The 19,152-nt window shown below is 46.3% G+C and overlaps 1 protein-coding gene across 1 annotated transcript in view; it reads left to right on the forward strand.

The window, feature by feature from the left end:
- Positions 1-18,936, forward strand: part of LOC139927635 (protocadherin-7) — a 109,835-nt gene extending 90,899 nt beyond the window's left edge. Inside the window, exon 3 of the mRNA XM_071919836.2 lies at positions 18,430-18,936. Within this exon, the coding sequence (XP_071775937.1) occupies positions 18,430-18,902 (473 nt within the window). The 3' untranslated portion in view covers positions 18,903-18,936. The remainder of the gene's footprint in view (positions 1-18,429) is intronic.
- Positions 18,937-19,152: the final 216 nt, after the last annotated feature.

Consider the following 19,152-nt stretch of genomic DNA (forward strand, 5'->3'; position numbering starts at 1 on the left):
AGAACACTGCCAGTGACTTTTCCCCACTCCTTTTCTCGAGTGCTGCAGTTTATTAGTATTCTGCTCAGACTTTCCTCCTCTTTCTTCTCCTTCTCTTCTGCTCTCCCATAGCCCCCTTCCACTCTCTCCTCTCTCTCCCTCTCCCTCTCTCTCTCCCCTCCTGGGAGTTGAGCCCAGTGCATGTTAAGTGATAGGGCTTCAGAGTCTTAGCGGCAGGGGTGTGGGTGCCACATAGTGCGCCGTGTAGGAGCGGTGTATCGGGGAACAGAGGAGAGGGCCCTTTTAGTAAATCCACCCACCCGTGTAAAAATGATCAATCTCATGAATTTGCCAATAGGGAGTCGTTGGCCGATCAGCGGAGACAGAGGCAGATAATGAGAGAGAGAGAGATAGAGAGAGAGGGGGGGGGGAGGGGGGGGAGAGAGAGAGAGAGAGCGCCAAAAGTGACACCAGGGGAAGAAATATTCGAAGGCATCGAGGAAAAAAAAATGAGGAAAGATCGAGCGGGCGCGCGAGAGCGGATTAGCGAAGACAAAAGAGCAGGTGAGCCTTGATAGACAGAGGGAGTTGCCAGGAAAGAAAGAATGTGCGAACATCAATGTCTGCTCAGATAGGGGATGGAAGGAGAGGAGGAGGAGGAGGAGGAGGAGGAGAGGGGAGGGGGGGGATAAAGGAGAGGGAAAAGGAGAGCGAAATGGGCCATGTTTTTCTCTTTCACGGTTTGTGTCCCCCGTCTGAAAGCCGGCAGCCCGTTTTGGCGGCGGTGGAGCGAGGTACATGTTTGGGGTTCTTTTTGTCAAGCGTGAGCAGGCCGCGGCGAGGTAGTGACAAGGGGTGACCGGAAAAATTGCCTGTCCTAAATTCGAGGCCTGGTACAGCCTAAGGGTGATTCCTACGCTGCCAGCTAGTGTGGTATGTAAATGTCATAGGAATCAACAGAGCGAGAGGCTGTCTGTCTGTGTTCGGGTGACAGGACATGACAGGTCAGGAGGTGCCTTTCCCTGTTGTGTTGGTGTCAACACGAACACACTGGGTTTGACTTACACGACTAGGGTTGCACAGTACCTCGATACTACTAAGGGAAAGCAATACTGTATATGTGACAACAAAAATTCTCAAGTATCGTGATACCGGATGTCATTTCCGGTCCGCACAGGACAGAAGCTCATGTATCAACAAATTTGAAAGCATAAAATGGCAAGATCAAATTGTAAGAGAACTAGTTATGTTGTCAGTTTTAACAATATGACTCTGTACCTATCTGAATGTTAGCAAAAAAGGTCTTTCTGTGGTTCTTTCTTGTGGTATCATAAAATTACTTCTAGTCTAGGTCTAGGTCTAGTGTATTTACATAGGGATAAAGTTGTGGTACCATGACAACTCCAACCCTGACACACTATACATACAACAAGCCCAGACAGGCACACACACACACACACACACACACACACACACACACACACACACACACACATATATAGGTGTAGGTTGTGGCACATCATCCAGTTGGAGAACTGATTAAACTTGTTTCTATTGTGTTTCTGGAGCGATGCAGCAAAATATCTTGAGTGATTTAACTGACCACAACTGCACACATGGATACAGGCACACACACACACACACACACATACACACACACACACAGGGACTCAACTTATCTTAAATCCACCACCCATGTCCACTAACAATTCCATGAATAAAGTTGACATTATTCAGATGGAGTCTGAATACGGAAGTGTGCAGTGTGTGTGACCTTAAAGAGGGAAGGTTTGGAGAATCGCAGCATAAGGGGAAGAAAGTGAATAATTCTTTAAAGTGTAGCCTGGGGCACATTAGCATGTGCGCTAGCTATGGCGGCGGCGCGTGGCTTTTTTTTTTTTTTTTTTTTTTTTTTTTTCTGCAGCGCTTTTAGCACACCCCGTTTGTCAGAGGGAGGCATCATCCTTTATCGGCACATTTCATGTTTCCCAGAGGACTCTGTGAAGCGGGTGATATTATTGAGGAGCGCTGAGCCTTATTAAATTCCCAAGCATATTACCAGTCTCGCTCTCTCTCTCTCACACACACATGCTTCTCTCTCTCTCTCTCTCTCGCTCTCTCTCTCACTGATTATGTTTCTCTCACTCTCTCTTAATTTGGTTGCACACTCTACTGTAGCTCCGTGAGCCCCCTCCCCCTCCTCTCTCAAGAGGAAACAAGGGAAGTAAATACATATTATTACTTTTTTTTTTTTTTTTTTCAAAGGACGCTCCTCAGGTATTAAAACACCGTGGCTTGCTGTAGCACCAGACCCTGGAACTCGTATGACTCACTCGCCGCTGCCGCCACGGCGCTAGATTGTATTCTCATCTGTTCTGTTCTATTCTTCATGAATTCTTTTCATCAAAGGAGAGAGACAGTGCTAATCTTTCAACCAATGAATTGGATAGAAAGCAAATTCTCTGTCTGCTTTGCTGGGATTAAGTTGGGAGACGTCAAAAGGATTTTTAGCTCTCTCGCTCTGTCTCTCTGCGTGGAAAGTGATAAATCCAATACTATTAGTCTCATATCATTTTACAGCGACTACAACTTATTTCTTGAAAGCTTCCTCCATGATAAGGGTTTTAATGGGGCCCAAAAAATGAGTTGCAGGCCTGTTTCTGGTCTGCACGCATGACAAGGATATGAGCACTTACTAGTATGTCCTAACCTGACAGTGTGGCTAAGTTAGGGTGTTAATGAGGGTGAATATGACTGTAGATCCGTTATATGTCTTCATTGCCCCTCTATTGAACTGAAATTTCCTGTGTTCTCCATTTCCTGCTATGCCATTTGAGGAAATGCCTGTGACTGTGCGGCAGGCGTATTTATCAAACCCAGCTTTTGCCATTTTTTATGATGCTGACACGGATGGCGATGCCTCTGTCTCCATTGCTGCAAGGGAAGCCTATTTACATATGACCTTGCGTGCAGCAATTGGTGGAACGGGGATTCGCAGAGTTTTATTTTGCTGGAATGATGTGCTTTTAGCTCGGACGTGACAGCCGAATATGAATATGAAAATATGAAAAGAGGGGTTGAGTCAGCGCGGGTCGTGATATTCATGAGGATTAGACATAATGTGTTTACTAGTTTGGGGTTGCAGATTGTACTGTATATTATGTGAATGTACAGTATGTGTGGGCTATGCGTTGGCTGATTTTACGCGTACTGCCTGTGGAACGCATTGTTCTCTAGGGTTAAATGACTGCCTGTCAAAGCAGCTGGTACCAGGACAGCTTCCTCCCCGTCAATTTTGTCAAAATAAATAATTCTACCTCACTGAATGCTTCTGAGTGCGTGTGCGGTTTTGTGCGTGTACACGCAGGAGGGCTAGAGAGCGCTGAAGATGCATGTAAGTGCACGTGTGTCAGTGCTGAAGGTGTGCATCTGGGGGGGGGGGGAGGCAGGCAGAGGAAAGGCCCCAGCGGAATAGCACACAGCAAGACGCCGCGTATGCCTCGCCTGTGAACCACAGCGCAATACCTGTTTGTCTGTAGCCCTCATACATAAGCCATGCTGCGTTTTCCACCTCCCTTTGGGGGCGCGCGAGAGAGAGAGAGAGAGAGAGAGAGAGAGAGAGAGAGAGAGAGAGAGAGAGAGAGAGAGAGAGAGAGAGAGACATACATAGGCTTTAAGAACTTCATCACCGTTACGGGTGTGTGTGAGACGGTGAGGCTGTCGAGACTGCTTGATGCCATGAAAATTTGATGCGGAAAATATCCTGTCGGCGCTGCATTTTTAATGGGGACAGCGCGGGTGCAGGAATTATCATTGGAGCGCTCCCGCTACCTCCACCACCGCATCACACACAGCACCTTCGCAGCCGAACAACTCCCCACATCCAGACCCAACTTAGTCCTTTGGCTGGAGCCACTTGAGGCATTTTTGGGCGATGTCACGAAAGTCCTCTCTGTCTTTTAATCGCTGTTACTTTGTCACTTTCGGACTATTTTTCCAGCAGAGAGTACGCATTGGGTAGACGGCTGGTAGCAGACATCACAGCATACGCAAACACTCCATCGTGGCTCAGACCATCGGCGTCGTGTGTCTCTTTTTTCCTCGTTCCTTCTCTCGTATGAAAATGAGTCTGGCCTTTGGGCTTCGTTGCCCTAATCTGCAGTCCAGTCCGTTCTTTTCCCTCCGGTGATTGATATTTGGAGACATCGGTGGGACAAAAACAGTTTGAGTTCTGACGCTCATGAAAGACCCATCAGCTCCGCCGCCGATCAATGTGAATAAATATTTCCCACAACCCAGCAGCATTAGAATCAAGGACAGGAAAAAAGGCAGACGGAGGAAAGAGGAAAAATCAATTGGTCGAGAGCTTTGCTAAAAAGAGAGGAGGGGGGTAGAAGGGGGGGGGGGGGGGGGGGGAAATAGGCCCGTCAAGCTGGTTGAATAATGAAGCATGTTTTTCTGTTAAGCTTCAAAGGCAGAGGAGAAAAGGCACGGTGAAGTTGCGCTGCGCATTCTGTGGCGTCTCGTGCGAAGAATGTCAAATTAGTTTGACACAGGAGCGTCATGTGAACCAGAAATAAGAAAGAGAACGCTGAATAAACACTGGGTTTTAGAATTCATCAATTATTCATTTACCATCTGCAAAATGTCTCTTAAGGTACTGTTTGTTCACCTGACATTGAGTGACCCCATGCCCTGTCAAAATGGACAAAATGCTACCTGTAAAAGAAGCCTAGATCAGACCAGAAACACTGCACATATTGTCTTATATATGGATGTGTATATTTTCAGCCAATTGTACAAAGTATGGTGCAGGTGGCTCAGACAACAGCTAACTGAACGTGTCACACCTTTATGCCTCTTATGGACACAGCTGAGAAACAAAATTTCTGTCCCATACTTAATTTTTTATGCCCCGAGTCTGACCATCTACTCCACTTTGCCATGCACTGACTACAGCTATAATGCCGTGATGGCATTGATGGTCTATCCGACATTTTTTAGTCGACACAACCAAAGAGAGGCTGAGTATCCAAATCCCCTAGCTATACTGCCCACCTCTCCCAACCTCACCCACCCACAATATGGAACTCTTCTCTTTCTCTCTGTCTATCTCTCTCCCTCACTCTCGTTATTTTGATAGGGGATCCATTTGGTTTAAATTGACTCATTTTGTCAGTGGGAATCGGAGCAGGGAAACTGAAGAGGGAGAGACGGGCAAGGCTGCTGCTGCTTTGATCCCTCCGACAGGCAGCGTGAAAAGTGCATTTCATAAAGGATGTTCGCCTCTGATGAGCCCGCCAGAGTGACAAATTGGGCCCCTGGTGCTTTAAATAACACAGTGTGTATGGCTCCGGCCGTGGCGCTGTAGTTGTATATTGCTAAACTGGCCTGTTAAGAGGGGTGTGTGTAGTGGGTTGAAAGAAGGGCGGGGGCAGACGCACGGTTTCTGCATGTCCGCGTGTGTTCGTGAGGGGAGACTCTCAAGTCCCTAGTCCAGAGCGGCTTTCTCTTCCCATCATCTCCCTTTTTTTCTTCATCTGTCTGATAGGTGTAAATGTGTTAGCACATGCTAATGGGGAACTTGCTTTCAAGTGTCCACTTGCATTCAAGTCTAGATTTTAAGCTTCAAGGATAGGAAGCGACTTTTGAGTGATGACTGAGGAGCGCCTTGCTGTCTCCCTGTGGCGTTGTTGCTGGAAACAGAATCATGCACTGATGAATGTTTAAGATGTGGTTTGCCACTGTCGCCGACACTCCCCTCGCTGGTGAAGCAAGGCAAGGAGGAGAAGATAGTGACAGTGTTTGGAGGGGCCTTCTGCTTCCTCACCCGGCATAATTTGACCCAACATGCAAAACCTCTTAGGGATGGGGATGGGAGATGGCACAAGCACAGCTCACACGTGCTTGTGTGAAAACGCGCGTGCACGCACACAATGCACAAAATACAAACTTGGATAGTAGAAAAACAATATGTCCAAAAATGGATGTGTAAAAATGTGTTCATATTCACATTAAAAGGTTGACAGAGGTATATACAGAAAATATCTATGTGTGTAAACATGCATTGTAAAAAATGGACCCTGTCAAAATCTACTTCATTTACAGATGTAGAAAACATACAGATTGGGCAGATTTGGATGCGTGCATTACTAGCTGGCCATATTGTCAAAAACTGTTGATGGAGGTACTATACAGCCATTATACAGTGTAATGTCTAACTGTACAAAAGAACACCTAAAGTGCTCAATGTCGCACTTTGAGGGGATGAGTCGGAGGCGGAAGGTGCTCCATAGCTACATCAGCTCACCATAGGGAAGGTGGGAGGAGTTGTCTAAGATGGAGCTCAGTTTAGTCCCCATCCTCCCCTCTGCTACTGCCTCAAGGGTGTCCAGGCTCAGTCCGAGGACAGAGCCAGTTCTTTTCACCTGTTTGTTTATCCTGCCTGCATCCCTCTCCTTGGTGCTGCTGCCGCAGCACACCTACACAAGGAACAGTGCTCGCCATAACTGATTGATATAACATGTAGAGTAGTCTATTGCATATATTGGAGACCAGAGCCTCCTCAAGAAGAACAGTTTACTGTATACCTTCTCTTGTAAATCCACTAACAGCTCCTCTGTCTTACAAATGTTCAGCTGCAGATGGTTCTCCTTGCACCACCCAAAATATCTCTCCACCAGACAGAGAAAATCTGGAGGTGGCATGACCCAGAGATGAATCTGGAATCCAAGGTAGAGAGTGAACAACAAAGGTGACATCATGGTCCCTTGGGGTGACCCTGTGCTACTCTGCAGCATGTCCAATACATTGCTCCAGAGGGGAACAAACTGTGGCCTGTCCATGAGCTGGTCTGTGATCCAGGAAACCATGGCGCTGTAAACCTGCAGCGCTCTGAGCTTCTCCCTGAGCAGGAGGGCCTGGAAGGTGTTGAAAGCACTCAAATAATCAAAGAACATGATTCTCACCATGCTTCTAGGCCTCTCTAGGGGGGAATAAGCCCTGTATAGCAGTTATATGATGTGGCTTTCTACACCCATGTGGGCCTGGTATGGAAATTGGATGGTCCAGTGAGTCCTTCAGAGGTCTGAGATGCTGCTGCTGCAGAATAAGCCTCTCAAAAGCCTTCATTATGTGAGAGGTCAGTATCACTGACATGTAGGACACTGGAGCATCCCGTCTTGGGCACTGGGACAATGCAGGGGGCTTTCCACAGTGGAGACACCTTGTTCAGACTCAAGGATAGTTTGAAGAGGTGCTGGAGAACCTCTGCTTGCTGGGTGGCACATGCTTTGAGCAGGCTGAGTCAGTCAGAGAGTCAGTTGCTGCAGTTTGTTTTCAATCCTCTCCCGGTAGGTGTTCTTTCCATCCTTAACTCTCCTTTTCAGCTCCCTCTGGACAGACTTAACTTCCTCCCTGTCCTAAGCCCTGAAAGCCCTCTTCTTCCTATTGAAGAGGGATTTAATGTCTTTTGTAATCCAGGGTTTGTTGTAGTAGAAGAGAGTGCAGGCACTGCTGCAACAGGCGTCACCAACTTGGCACCATCTTGAATCCATGGTTCTACAAGGTTTTACAAGGCTCCTACTTATTTTGGTCCCATATTGTAAAGGAGATTTTGGATTGATTATAGTTTGGATATTGCTACATAGTGAACATTAAACAATTTCGATGTGTTATCAAGTAAAACTATCACTAATGTTCAAACTTGCTGGAATGGTCCTGCTCGGCCAAATCAAACACCTTTCTCACATCATCATCAACAACAATGGAAGTAAGCTGTGACTTTGCACAATTTTCACTTAAAAAGTATGTCTCCTCCTCAAAAAAGGGACTTGATTAATAACAGAGATTCATGTCCCTCAGCTTTCCCAAGACTCTGTTGGAGTGGGATGTGAGAGGTCATCTTGTTTTCTGAACTTTTTGAAATACAGCAAGATAATCACTCTTGAAAATATGGGCCCTGGATAATTTGCCTTTTCTGCCCTGGAGTGGAGCTCACTGTGCCTGTTTGTGAGCCTACACACTTGTCTGAAAGCCTGTCCCTTGGGGTCAGCATAATTACCCCCACCACATTTCCACCACTAGTCTTCTATTAAGGTCATGACTCACCATGCCTAGCTCGCTCTTGCCTAGCACGTGCTAGCAGCTGAGAGTTAATTGCCACACTCAGGATGACAACCAAGGTAACTGGTGGGTGTTAGCTGACTGACTCACAAGTTAACTAGCTAGCCAGTCACTGCTAACTACTTATCACAGTGGACGCCACGTTTTAGACATTCGGTGCTGAGAGAGTATGATTTTGTTTTGGAAAGGCTCACTGGTCTCTAGCAGGGAAAATCAGATGTTTTTGCTAACGTTGGTATGATAGGGTTTGTTGGGTGACCATTGTGTCATTTGAAATGATTGTGGATAAAATCATGCAATGCATGAATACAGTATGAGTTGTATTATGTAGGTCATACTGAATTTGTCTGGTAAGCAGAACACTTAATGAAATTCTGATGCAAATTTTCTCCAGTGTTATGAGTGCCTTTGCCAAGTGGTATAATATTTCTTGTTAAAGCTTCATATTTCACAAGCTGCTTAGGGCTGAACATGTGCTGCACATGAAGCATGTTTTGTAGGCTACCCATTGCATTCAACATCCACTTTGAATGTATCGGTTGAGAATTCCATCAAAGCCACAGTTGCTGTCATATTTTCTAAATTACCCCAAGTCATCCTCGTATCTACACCCCTCAGACAGCGGGCAGTGTTCTTGCATTTCTCCCTTATGTAGGCCTATGCTCCTACAAACCCACTGATTTAGATGTGTTCTCTTATTATTACGATCGGTAAAGAGCACAAATCAGGGACGTTTTTTGTTTTTTTTTCATTTTAGGGAGGATTTAATTGAAATTGTATTTTGACAAATAACCATTTAATGGTGTAAAACAGGCCATTGTGTGAGTGTGCCTGGGAGTGTGCGATAAGAGCAACAGTGGAGGAGAAGCAATGAGACTTCCTTTTCTAAAGACCGGAGAGAGAGAGAGGGAGAGAGAGCATCAGAGAGAGAGAGAATTTAGGGGAATAATAAACTACGGAAAAACACACATTTTTTAAAACAGATTTAACCCCTCGCTCGCAAACTCACAGTAGCTCAGTAAGCCCTACCATTTTCTACACACCCGCCACCCCTTCATCCTTATTCTATGTTTGTCTTATCAAATGCTACTGTGTGCCTGTCTTCTTCTCTGTGAATGCCGAGCATCGTGTTAACACACACACACACACACACACACACACGCACACACAAGCTTCACACCCACTGCATGGCTAATGTAGGTTTGCTTCAGTGCGAAGGCTGCAGTGTCTGTGTGGTGTGAAAATGAGCTGAGGCTGCCATATTGTTTTATCGGTTGCTAGCAGTGTTGCATGTGTGCACCATAGCAGAGCAGCTAATGCTAATCCTTACAGGGCTTCTAGAGCGTTCTCTAAAAGCTCACAGTGCCACACTGAAGAAAACAGAGCACACAAACAGGATGGTTTTTGTGACACAGTACTTGATTTTATATTATAATTGTGTAATATTGTCAAACATAAATGAAAAACAGATGCTAAACAGGCTAAATAAGAACAGAAATTTCCGCAAAAGTTTAGGCCACAGACAAATGAGAATTACAGGTTTGATGATGATAATGATAAAGAAAAGGATGATGATGATTTTAATGAGGGTGATTATAGTAAAGAAAAGGACTGTTATTACGAGGATGACAATGACAAAGTGTAAGTATTTATTAAGTATTGTGCTTCAGGGATAATATTCAAAGCCTGATGAGGTAGTCCCTCAGTTTGAAGATTTTGTGCAGTTACTGAGTCAGAGCAGGAGTCTACAGTGAGGAAGTATTTTTAAGGTAGGTGTTGTTTTGGTTGTCCTGTGTGGCAGCAAGCCAACTCCATCATTCTTATTAGCAGAGTGGATGAGTCACTCTCTGTTTCTCTCCTCTCTGCATCATCCTGCTGTTGTTCCACTTATAGATGAGGTTAGAGGTCAGAAGTGCTCTAAGGACATGGTCCGTGATGTGTGTGTGTGTCTGTGTCTGAGTATGAGAGAGAGACTGAGAGAGGGAGAGAGAGATATGGTTCCAGTAAATATGACAGACCACCTGCTGTAGGAGATGTTTTGTGTGTGTGTGTGTGTGTGTGCACATGCGTGTCCATGTGTGTGTGCTGCCTGAGCTTATGCATGCAAGATGAATGGAGGAGCATGACATACAGGGTCACTGTATTTATGAGGTCTTACATCCAGCCTGCCTACTGACTCTTCAGCTGGACAGAGAGAGAGAGAGAGAGACCCAGAAGGAGGAGGCATGCTGGTGGGTAGTGGGTGTGAGTAGTGGGTGTGAGTAGTGGGGGTGGGTGGGTGGGGTTGGGTAGCAAGCATGTAAGCCACATTTGATAATTGGCTGTGAGATCATCACCAGAATGAAATTATGCTAGTTAATCTCTCCTCAATTAATCACCTCAGGAGCAGTCCCCAGTACACTCATTACTCCAGAAACAGTATTGGCCCTGTTGAAAGAGAAAAGCAGCCATACCATATCCCATAATGCCTTCCTGTGGTGTTATCGGAGCGTAGTTTGTGTACCATAGCAGCACGGTAGCCAAAGGAGGAAGAATGAAGAGGAAGCAGTGTCATTAAGGCCAGCCAGAACTGAGGCTTTTCCATATGCAGTGTGTTTGCCAGCGCACTTTAACAGTTTTTGCAGGTGAGACCTGGCAAACTTGCACTGCATAGATGTAGCAAACATGAATGGCCCAGCAGGAATCTGACTAGCTGTGAAAATATTGTCTCATCCTCATTCTTCTCCTTTAGATATAGCCTAGCATAGTCTCCCCTATCACTACTGGATGGCCTCATGTGTATTTTCTGATGCTGAATGTTTGTTCCACACAGAGGTTGGTCATCTCAAGAAGCAGAGGAAAAAGGAGGTGACAGCTCATTACAAAACTCCAGCAGGGTTCTGTATCTTTCCCCTCGCTCACTCTTTCTCCCGCTCCTCTCCCTTTTTTCTTTGCATCCCTCCTGCACCTCTCGAAGCGCGGCGAGGGTTCCAGATTATTCCCTTAGTCGTTCTTGCCGGGCAGTAAACACTTCAAGAAGCTCAGAAAGCAGAGAATAGATCACCTGCTGCCACTTTCAATAGCATTCCTCCAACTGGCCTGAGCAGCACCGACAAAGCAAAAGGTTACCGCTATGTGAATAGATGCTAGTAATACTAGCAAGGCCAGATGAGGGTCAAGTAGGTGACTTTGTCCAACCATCAAGCCTCATGAGCAGCGTGTGGTTTGTTGAAATGTAATAAGAATAAATAGTTGTTGTCAGTCAGTTTTTATATATATATATATATATATATATATATATCTTTATGTATATACTGTAGTAATCAAGGGGGATGGATAGTTTGTATTACCCTAGTGTATGCCTACACCCTCAAATTGGCCACCTGCTTACATTATCTCAACTCAAGTAATATCACATGTTTGAGGTTTGGATTTAACTTGGATTTTCTCAGCTAACTGTCCTTACTTCACACCATGCCGCTGACAAAAAATCTCCACCACCGCTGATGCTAATGCCATCAATTAATGCTGTTGCTAGCAGAGCGCGCCATGACTTGCGTTTTCAAAGGTCATCGCTCCCCAGGACTCCCCTTTTGTTCTCTTTTTTCCCCTGCACCACTGCGTATCTCTTTCTCTTCTATCCCTCCTTAATTGTCTGGCAAACATCTCAGCGAGGGAAAGACAAATATCCCTTTTTCCTGTGGATATTGTTCTGTCTGAACTCGCCGTCACAGCGTTAATAATTTAGCACCTCTTTTTCTCTCCGTTCCTTTCTCTCCGGAACACTTCCTCCCTCACCTTATTTTCTCCTCTCAGCCTTTCTCTTCCTCTATTTTCTCTTTCTCTCTCTCTCTCTCCCAATTTCCTTCCTTCCCTCCCTCCTTCCATTCCCCACAGCCACCTCTAGTTGTGTGTGTGTATTCAGCAGCAGGCAGTGTCTGCCTGCCTGTCTGTCTTTGATGCTGAGGACCTCTCAGCTGCGCGGCGATGCCACAGGGGCCCTGCAAAGCGAGACAGCCAAACGGAGAGAGACTCACTCTCACACCATAATTAGTCGGCAGCCCAAGTTTCACCTAATTAAATGGGACCCTATTAGAGGCGAGAATGAGTAGAAAGGGAAAAAAAGAAAGACGACTGCAGAGGGAGCGATAGCTCTCTCTCGTGGTGTCTTTCGTTTCTCTCTGACTTTGCCATCTATCCGTCCCTATCTGTCTCTTTCTCCCGCTGTCTCTTTCTATCGCTTTTCCTTTGTCTCCCTCTCTCCTCTTTTTCTCTCCCTCTCTATTTTCTCATGAAGGCCTGAGTATTTCTGACAGCTGGTTTTTCAGGATAAATATTTCATTTCCCCCCCCTCAGCCGTGTGGAGTAATCTGTATGACACCCGGCGATGTAGACTGTCATCTTCACGCTGATTGCTCCGCTGCGTGAAATAGATCTGTCCGCACAGGGAGGCCTTTGATGAGGGGTGCAAGGCAATCACACGCCCATTTCCAAGCTAGTCTCGGCCGCTCTCACACACAGGCGCCCTCTCGTGCCTCTCCTCCAGGCCCCGAAAACTTTCTTCTGCCTTGTCACGGCGGGGAGACCGAGAACAAGAGACACACGATAAGCAATTGTAACATTTTGGTTTGAAATTGGAAGCATGTGAAATGCCTCTACGTGAACTGGTGTAAATGCCATTATGAGGGGAAAGTGTTTTTTTTAGGTTTCTTAATGGGGGGAGAATGGGACGGGAGCATAGTTAGATTTAATTAGTGGGGTGAAGTGAGGAGGCGAGTGGCGCCTGCAGTCTCCCTAGACACAGGACTTCATTGTGGGAGAGATTGGCGGCTAATGTGAGGCCTAAAATATAGTCTGACACAAGGTCCTTGGTTGATGAGTTAATATGTGTGTGTGTGTGTTTGTGTGTGTGTACACAGGCATGTTATCTGTAAACATCTGTAGTAGTTATCTAGAGTAGTTATCTATATCTATCTATAGTTATGGGAGAGATAGGCGGCTAATGTCAGGCCTAAAACAGTCTAAAACAAGGTCCTTGGTTGATGAGTTAGTGTGTGTGTGTGTGTGTGTGTGTGTGTGTGTGTGTGTGTGTGTGTGTGTGTGTGTGTGTACACAGGCATGCTATCTGTAAACATCTGTACCTAGTAGTTATCTACAGTAGTTGTCTATATCTATCTATAGTACACTCCTGTCTTCCAATTTCCCAATTTCATCCCTCTTTGTCTCCTGTTTTCTCCTCTTGCTTCCCTCCGTTCCTGTTCTCTCTCCCTCCACTCTCCTTTTCCACACCTCACCTCGCCTCTCTCCTCCTCCTCCCCTCTCCTCTCCTGTCTCTGCTCATGTCCTCAATTCTTTCTTCTCTCATCACCTCTCCCTCTCTCCTCTCCTCTCGTCTCCTTCTGTCTTCCCTCCTCTCCTCTCCTCTCCATTGCTCTCTTTGGCAGTGTGTTTGGCCTGTGACGGCCCAGAGGCAGCCATGCTGTCTGCTCCACTCAATCTGCCGTTTCACTTCTCCCAGGCCCTGACCCCACACTCTCTCTTTTCCTTCTCTCGCTGCCTCTCTCTTCCTCTTCTCTTTCTGTCTATCCCTCCCTCTCTACTTCATTCCTGTCTTCACTCTCCCTCATGCCCTCTCTCTCTCTCTCTCTCTCTCTCTCTCTCTCTCTACTCTGACCCCTATCTGCTGTCCAGCCAACTGCATTGTCTGTCAAAAACACGGCACAGTAGCTAGCAGTGCTCTCTCTCTCTCTCTCTCTCTCTCTCTCTCTCTCACACATACAAATACACACATACAAATGCGTGCAAGCACATCATCTCTCTGCCTCTCGTTTCCTCTTTCCCTCTCGGCCTCTCTTTTTTTTCCCCCCTATTCTCCGTCTCTCTCTCCCTCCCTCCGTCCCTCCCTCCGTCCCTCTGCCTCAGCTGTTTGGGTTGAATCTGCCGGCTGGAAAAGAGAGGGCAAAAGGTCACAGAGCTTCAGTCTGCGTAGCAGTGGTTTGTAGCATAAGCAGAGAGAGAGAGAGAGAGAGAGAGAGAGAGAGAGAGAGAGAGATGAGAGGGAGAGAGACATAGAAGGAGAAGCAGAAGGGACGATGCAGCTCAAGAGTGAAGTAGAGTTGATGACGTAGAGGGAATGTGGACTGGCAAGTGGACTGGCTGAGCTGTGTACAGTGTAAGCACTGTGACTATACACACACACACACACACACACACACACACAGATACACAAACACACTCTACTGTACTTGCCCAGATTGAGCGAGAACGCACGCATACATCCACAAGTGAATGAGCGATTGCAGGCAGCCACCACCAGGCATCAGTGTGTACATGCACAGAAGGGATTTTCCTACACTGGCACATCTTAGTGACCACTAAAGACACCATATCCAATTGCTATTGTGCCATAGCAGTGGAGGTTCTTTGAATTATCCCACAGTGTAAGCTAGTCAGCTGATAGGGTGGCTGACTAAAGCCAGCTAAGAAAAGCCACAGCTCAGCCAGTGCAGCCACTGGCCCACTTTCAGCATGCCCGCCTCCTTGCAAGCAAAGGGAATGCACGTGCGCACACACACACAAAGAGAGTGCTGCCTCTTAACTGTAGCCTCAACACGCACACACAAATAACATACTGTCAACTCACGTACACACACACACACACACATGCATATAAAGAGGCACAGTATGAGGCAGAAATATCTCCAAGCAGTGATGTACAGTAGGGTGTCAGCGGGTGGTCGTCACTTCAGCTGCGCAGGACTTTTGTCCGCATGTAATTATATCTCAGGGAAAAGCTGCTGCTCTTCCGTTCTGCCCGCTGCCCCTCTAACCCGTCTGTCAATCACTCCCTCGCCCACCATCCCCACCCCTCGCTCGCTCTTCCGGAAGCCTCTTTTGAGTAAATGGAAAAGAGGGCCAGTAGCTGGAGATGGCAGGCATTATGTTGCGGACCGGCTGAAAGCGCCGCTCTTCCAGCGAAAGAGATAGCGGGCCCGCCTGCGGCACCCACAATGTGCCGCTGTTTCCGGCCCCGTATCCCGGACAACAAGGTCTGCGCCCCGGGGAGGCGACCTGGGACGGCGGGGCCTCCTTGTTCACGCCGCCGCAGCTCTCAAGGTTGCAGCGAAGCTTTTTAACACGGCGGAGTGACCCACTTGTATTGTGTTGTGTTGCGGTTGATAGTGCGGGCTTGCGGGATGTTTGTGAATATGTAACAAAAGCCTGCTACTGTGCTGTGCGTGTGCTCCAAGGGCTTTTCTTTGAAGATATTTTCTACGTCCTGAATTCTGAATTGGGTCTCGAAACGGCCCATGGTTATGTACTGAAGCATCGCTGGGTCCCTACTCCATATAGCCTAAGTGTTTGCCTCAAATTACAATTCATCCATCTTCAGTTGAAAAGCGCCATTATCTTTTAATACATTTGTTGTAATTCTGCAGATTTATGCTGTGACTTATTAATTGGCTGGTACTCTGGTAAAGCCGTGGCCCTTGCAATGACATTTGCAAGAAGGACATTACCCGACAAAGTGTTTATCACAAAAACAAAGCACACTATATTTAAAAATAAAGTAAATCAAATAATCCAGTTAGGGTTTATTTGGTAATGGGAAAAGCCTACAATTCTTGTCCAATTCTTGTCTGTCATTCAGTGGACATTAAAATGAGCTTAGCGTTAGCTTTGCATATAACTGCTCCTAAAGTGCTAGTCCTGGCACTAGCATGTTTGTTTGTCCAGCGCTAAGGGACAGTTGGATTTCAGTGGTTTTAAAGTAGATATGATGATGGACAACCCTCAGGGGGAAGTGACACGTTTGAAGAGAGGACAGAGGGAAAAATGGAGAAAGCATTTTCTCTTTGATATAGCAGCCCAAGTCATTAGCGCAGTGGGAAACGTCTTCATTTTTAGCAAGCCTGCAGAGTCAATGGACCATGCAGCTAGGAAATAATCAGCCTCCTTTCAGCACACACAACACACACATAGCGCTGGCTAACTACCTCACCAGCTCACCCGTTCAGGGCAGTGGAGATGCTGAAGGTTGGCTGTATACCCAAGAGAGCCAGAGGAAGCAAGAGGTCCTCCCTCCTGACTTTTTACCAGTTTGCCTGAGTGCGATCGGGGTGAGGAGGCAATTGGATGAGCATTCAGTAGCAAGGCATTGGGGCCTCGGGAGAGCTGCTGTGCATTGTGGGTAGCAGCAAAGGCCTGATGGCTCAATTGTAGGTGTGAATGAGCAAGCCAATCAGTACCTGGTATCCGCTTGTCTCTTTGATGTCTGTGTTCATCAACCCGAGCCAGACAGAAGGAGGGAGAGGGAGACAAAGATGTCTTCTCTTGCCATGAATTGTTCCATATGTTTTCCAGTTACAGTTACCATTCCACTCTCCTCAGTTGGCATGTTTTATTATTATTATCTCTTTATGGTTGCCATGAGTTCTCCCTCTTTATTTTCTTGCCTTTCTTATTTCTTTAGCATTTCATCCAACACAACTACTGTATTATTTGGACTTGCTAATAAGAAAAAACAGGTCTTTGATTCATCTATTCAGTGGCAGCTTTCTGTGGCACTGGCTCCATATTGACTGTTAAGGATCAGTGGATGCTTTACATTAAAATGGATTCCAATAGGTGTTTAGTAGAAATAAGATTCCCAGCAGCATACGAATGGCACTCTTGAAGTAATATTGAAGGTTTTGGTGGAAGGCATTCAAATCGAAACAAGCAATTTTTTTTTTGGATTGAACACTCCAGTCAGTAGAACGGCCTCTCATTCTATTTTTCCTATCTCCTCTTTCTTTTCTGTCCTTGTCTCAGCTGCATTATGTCCTTAGTCATGCGTCTGCTCTGCATAAATTTGCACATTTTTGGTGTTGTTGTCAACATGTCTTTTAGTTACAGTTGCAATGCTGTTCAAGGTTTCTCATACAGTATATCATTTTTGCATAAGTACCCACAATGCAAAACACAAAGAGTGATTTCTGTTCTATTCTTCTTTTACAGGAGAAAAAGAGCATTAAAAGTAAGCCATGGTCCAAACTCTTTTTTTTTTTTTTTTTTTTATTCTGTAAGGGCAAAGGCAGCATGCTTGGCTTGGTTTGCACTCACCCTCGCTCTTGCTTGTTTTTGGTTTTTCCATACTTTGCATCAGGTCATGAATAAATTACATCTAACATAGCATCTCGATAACATTGGCACTGTTATTAATTCTGGCACTGTGTAATGTCTAACATAGGATTTGGTCAGCGCTGTGGAGTACAGGCCCATTCCTGCTTAGTTTTTGTCTTATATTGAGTCAGTTAATCTACTTTGGTTTGTTGTACTTGTGATAACAATTATCTTTTACATATCGCACAGGAATAAACCTTTGTAGTGTCTGACAGTAGTCGTTGACAGTAGGGATATCTGTCAAACCTGTTGTCCTGGGGTAGCATTGTAAGCACATAATTTGCTTTTCAGAATAATACAGTACACGTAGTTAATCTGAGGCCTGCGCCCGGCTAGGTAATTGGTTAAGACCCCTATTAGTGGATTTAAGAGGATATCAGGGCGCTTGAGCCACGCAAAGCTATTAAGCTACTTAGATCAGACTATGATTGCCGTCTGTCAATCACCAGATAAGAAAATAGGATGTTGTTGTGCTCCCATCTCACAGACATGCTCACCCGTGTTTAAGTGCACACACATTTCGCTCGCCGAGACACACACAGAGTAGGCCTAATTGCACATCTTAGATTTTAGATCAGGGGAAACTCAAAACACAAATTGACCTCTTCCCTACTCTCTCCATCGCTCCCCCTCCCCTCCCCTCCCTTCCCTTCCAGCACAAACACGTTTTGAAGCATGACATTATTTCAACTCTGATTCACGCCACTGTTTTTAGTTTGAGGCTGTTGTCGTAGCCAGTGGAGTCTTCTTTTCATTGTTGTTTTCTGTTACTGTTTTTGTCATGTGGTATGGGTTCTGCATGAAAGCAAAAGCAATTTTATCAGTCCAATCTTAATAACATTCACTAGTGATAAAATTCAAAACTTCTGCATCTACAGTACTACAATAGGCGCCTGGGTAACCATGGTGACCAATCTTCATTGTTCCTTATTTTTTCCCTTTTCCATCAAATTATCAACATTCAGATGCAATGATGACCTCATTAGGGAGGAAAAGAAACATGCATCTAATGGGGGAATTCATAATAGCCAATCTCATGCGACACATACCACACCAAACAACTAGTGTCAGGAAATTATTTTAGTCAAAGACGCTAGTTTTCTCCTTATTCTTTCAGTATCCCACTTTGGTGAGACAAACACTGTTACTTACTGTTGTTTTTTTCCCTTTCTGTTCCTCTAGACTCCCGGCCCTTGCCTGACGTAGCCATGACCGGCAAGTGCACCCGGGAATGCGACGAGTACGGCCACTCGGACTCCTGCTGGATGCCTGTGCGCACGTCGCCCGAGCGGCGGCCATCCAAGTCAACCACCACCCCCCAACAACCAAAGCTTTCCACCTTCATGAGCGGCAACGGCAGCGGCAGCAGCAGCGCCGAGCAGCCCGGCAGCCAAGAGACCCTCGCCATGGCCGCCATGGCCAACGGAGACCCCACCGCTGCTCACATGATGGGCGACCGCAATCGCAATCTGCTCAACAAGAAGATGGCCTCCTCCTCCTCCTCCTACGAGGCCTTCGGCTCGCCCACCTACGGTTCGCCCGGGGGCGGGGAGGAGGCGCTGGGCCACCCCACCGAGGAGATCCCCCTGGCCCCTACTGGGGAGTACAAGCCCACCTCCTGTGGTACGCTGACGCGACGGGAGGTGTACCTGTGAGCCGGGTGGGCTAGACACACCTGCTGCGCCACAACACACGGCATTATAATACAACAACAATAACTGTAGTTGCTTACCCACCACCACGACAGCTCTAGAAGCTTTTACCCACCCTTGGTCTGAGCAAGATAGGACTAAACTTTCTCCAAAGACTTTGACGACAGCTCTTTAGTCGAAAAACCTAAGTGGATATATAAATAGAGTACCATTGTTAGAGTGCTAATTCCGGCCATAACCTGGAAGAGAGGAG

This window comes from Centroberyx gerrardi, chromosome 23 (genome assembly GCF_048128805.1).
Source record: "Centroberyx gerrardi isolate f3 chromosome 23, fCenGer3.hap1.cur.20231027, whole genome shotgun sequence".
In the NCBI taxonomy this organism is placed as follows: Eukaryota; Metazoa; Chordata; class Actinopteri; order Beryciformes; family Berycidae; genus Centroberyx; species Centroberyx gerrardi.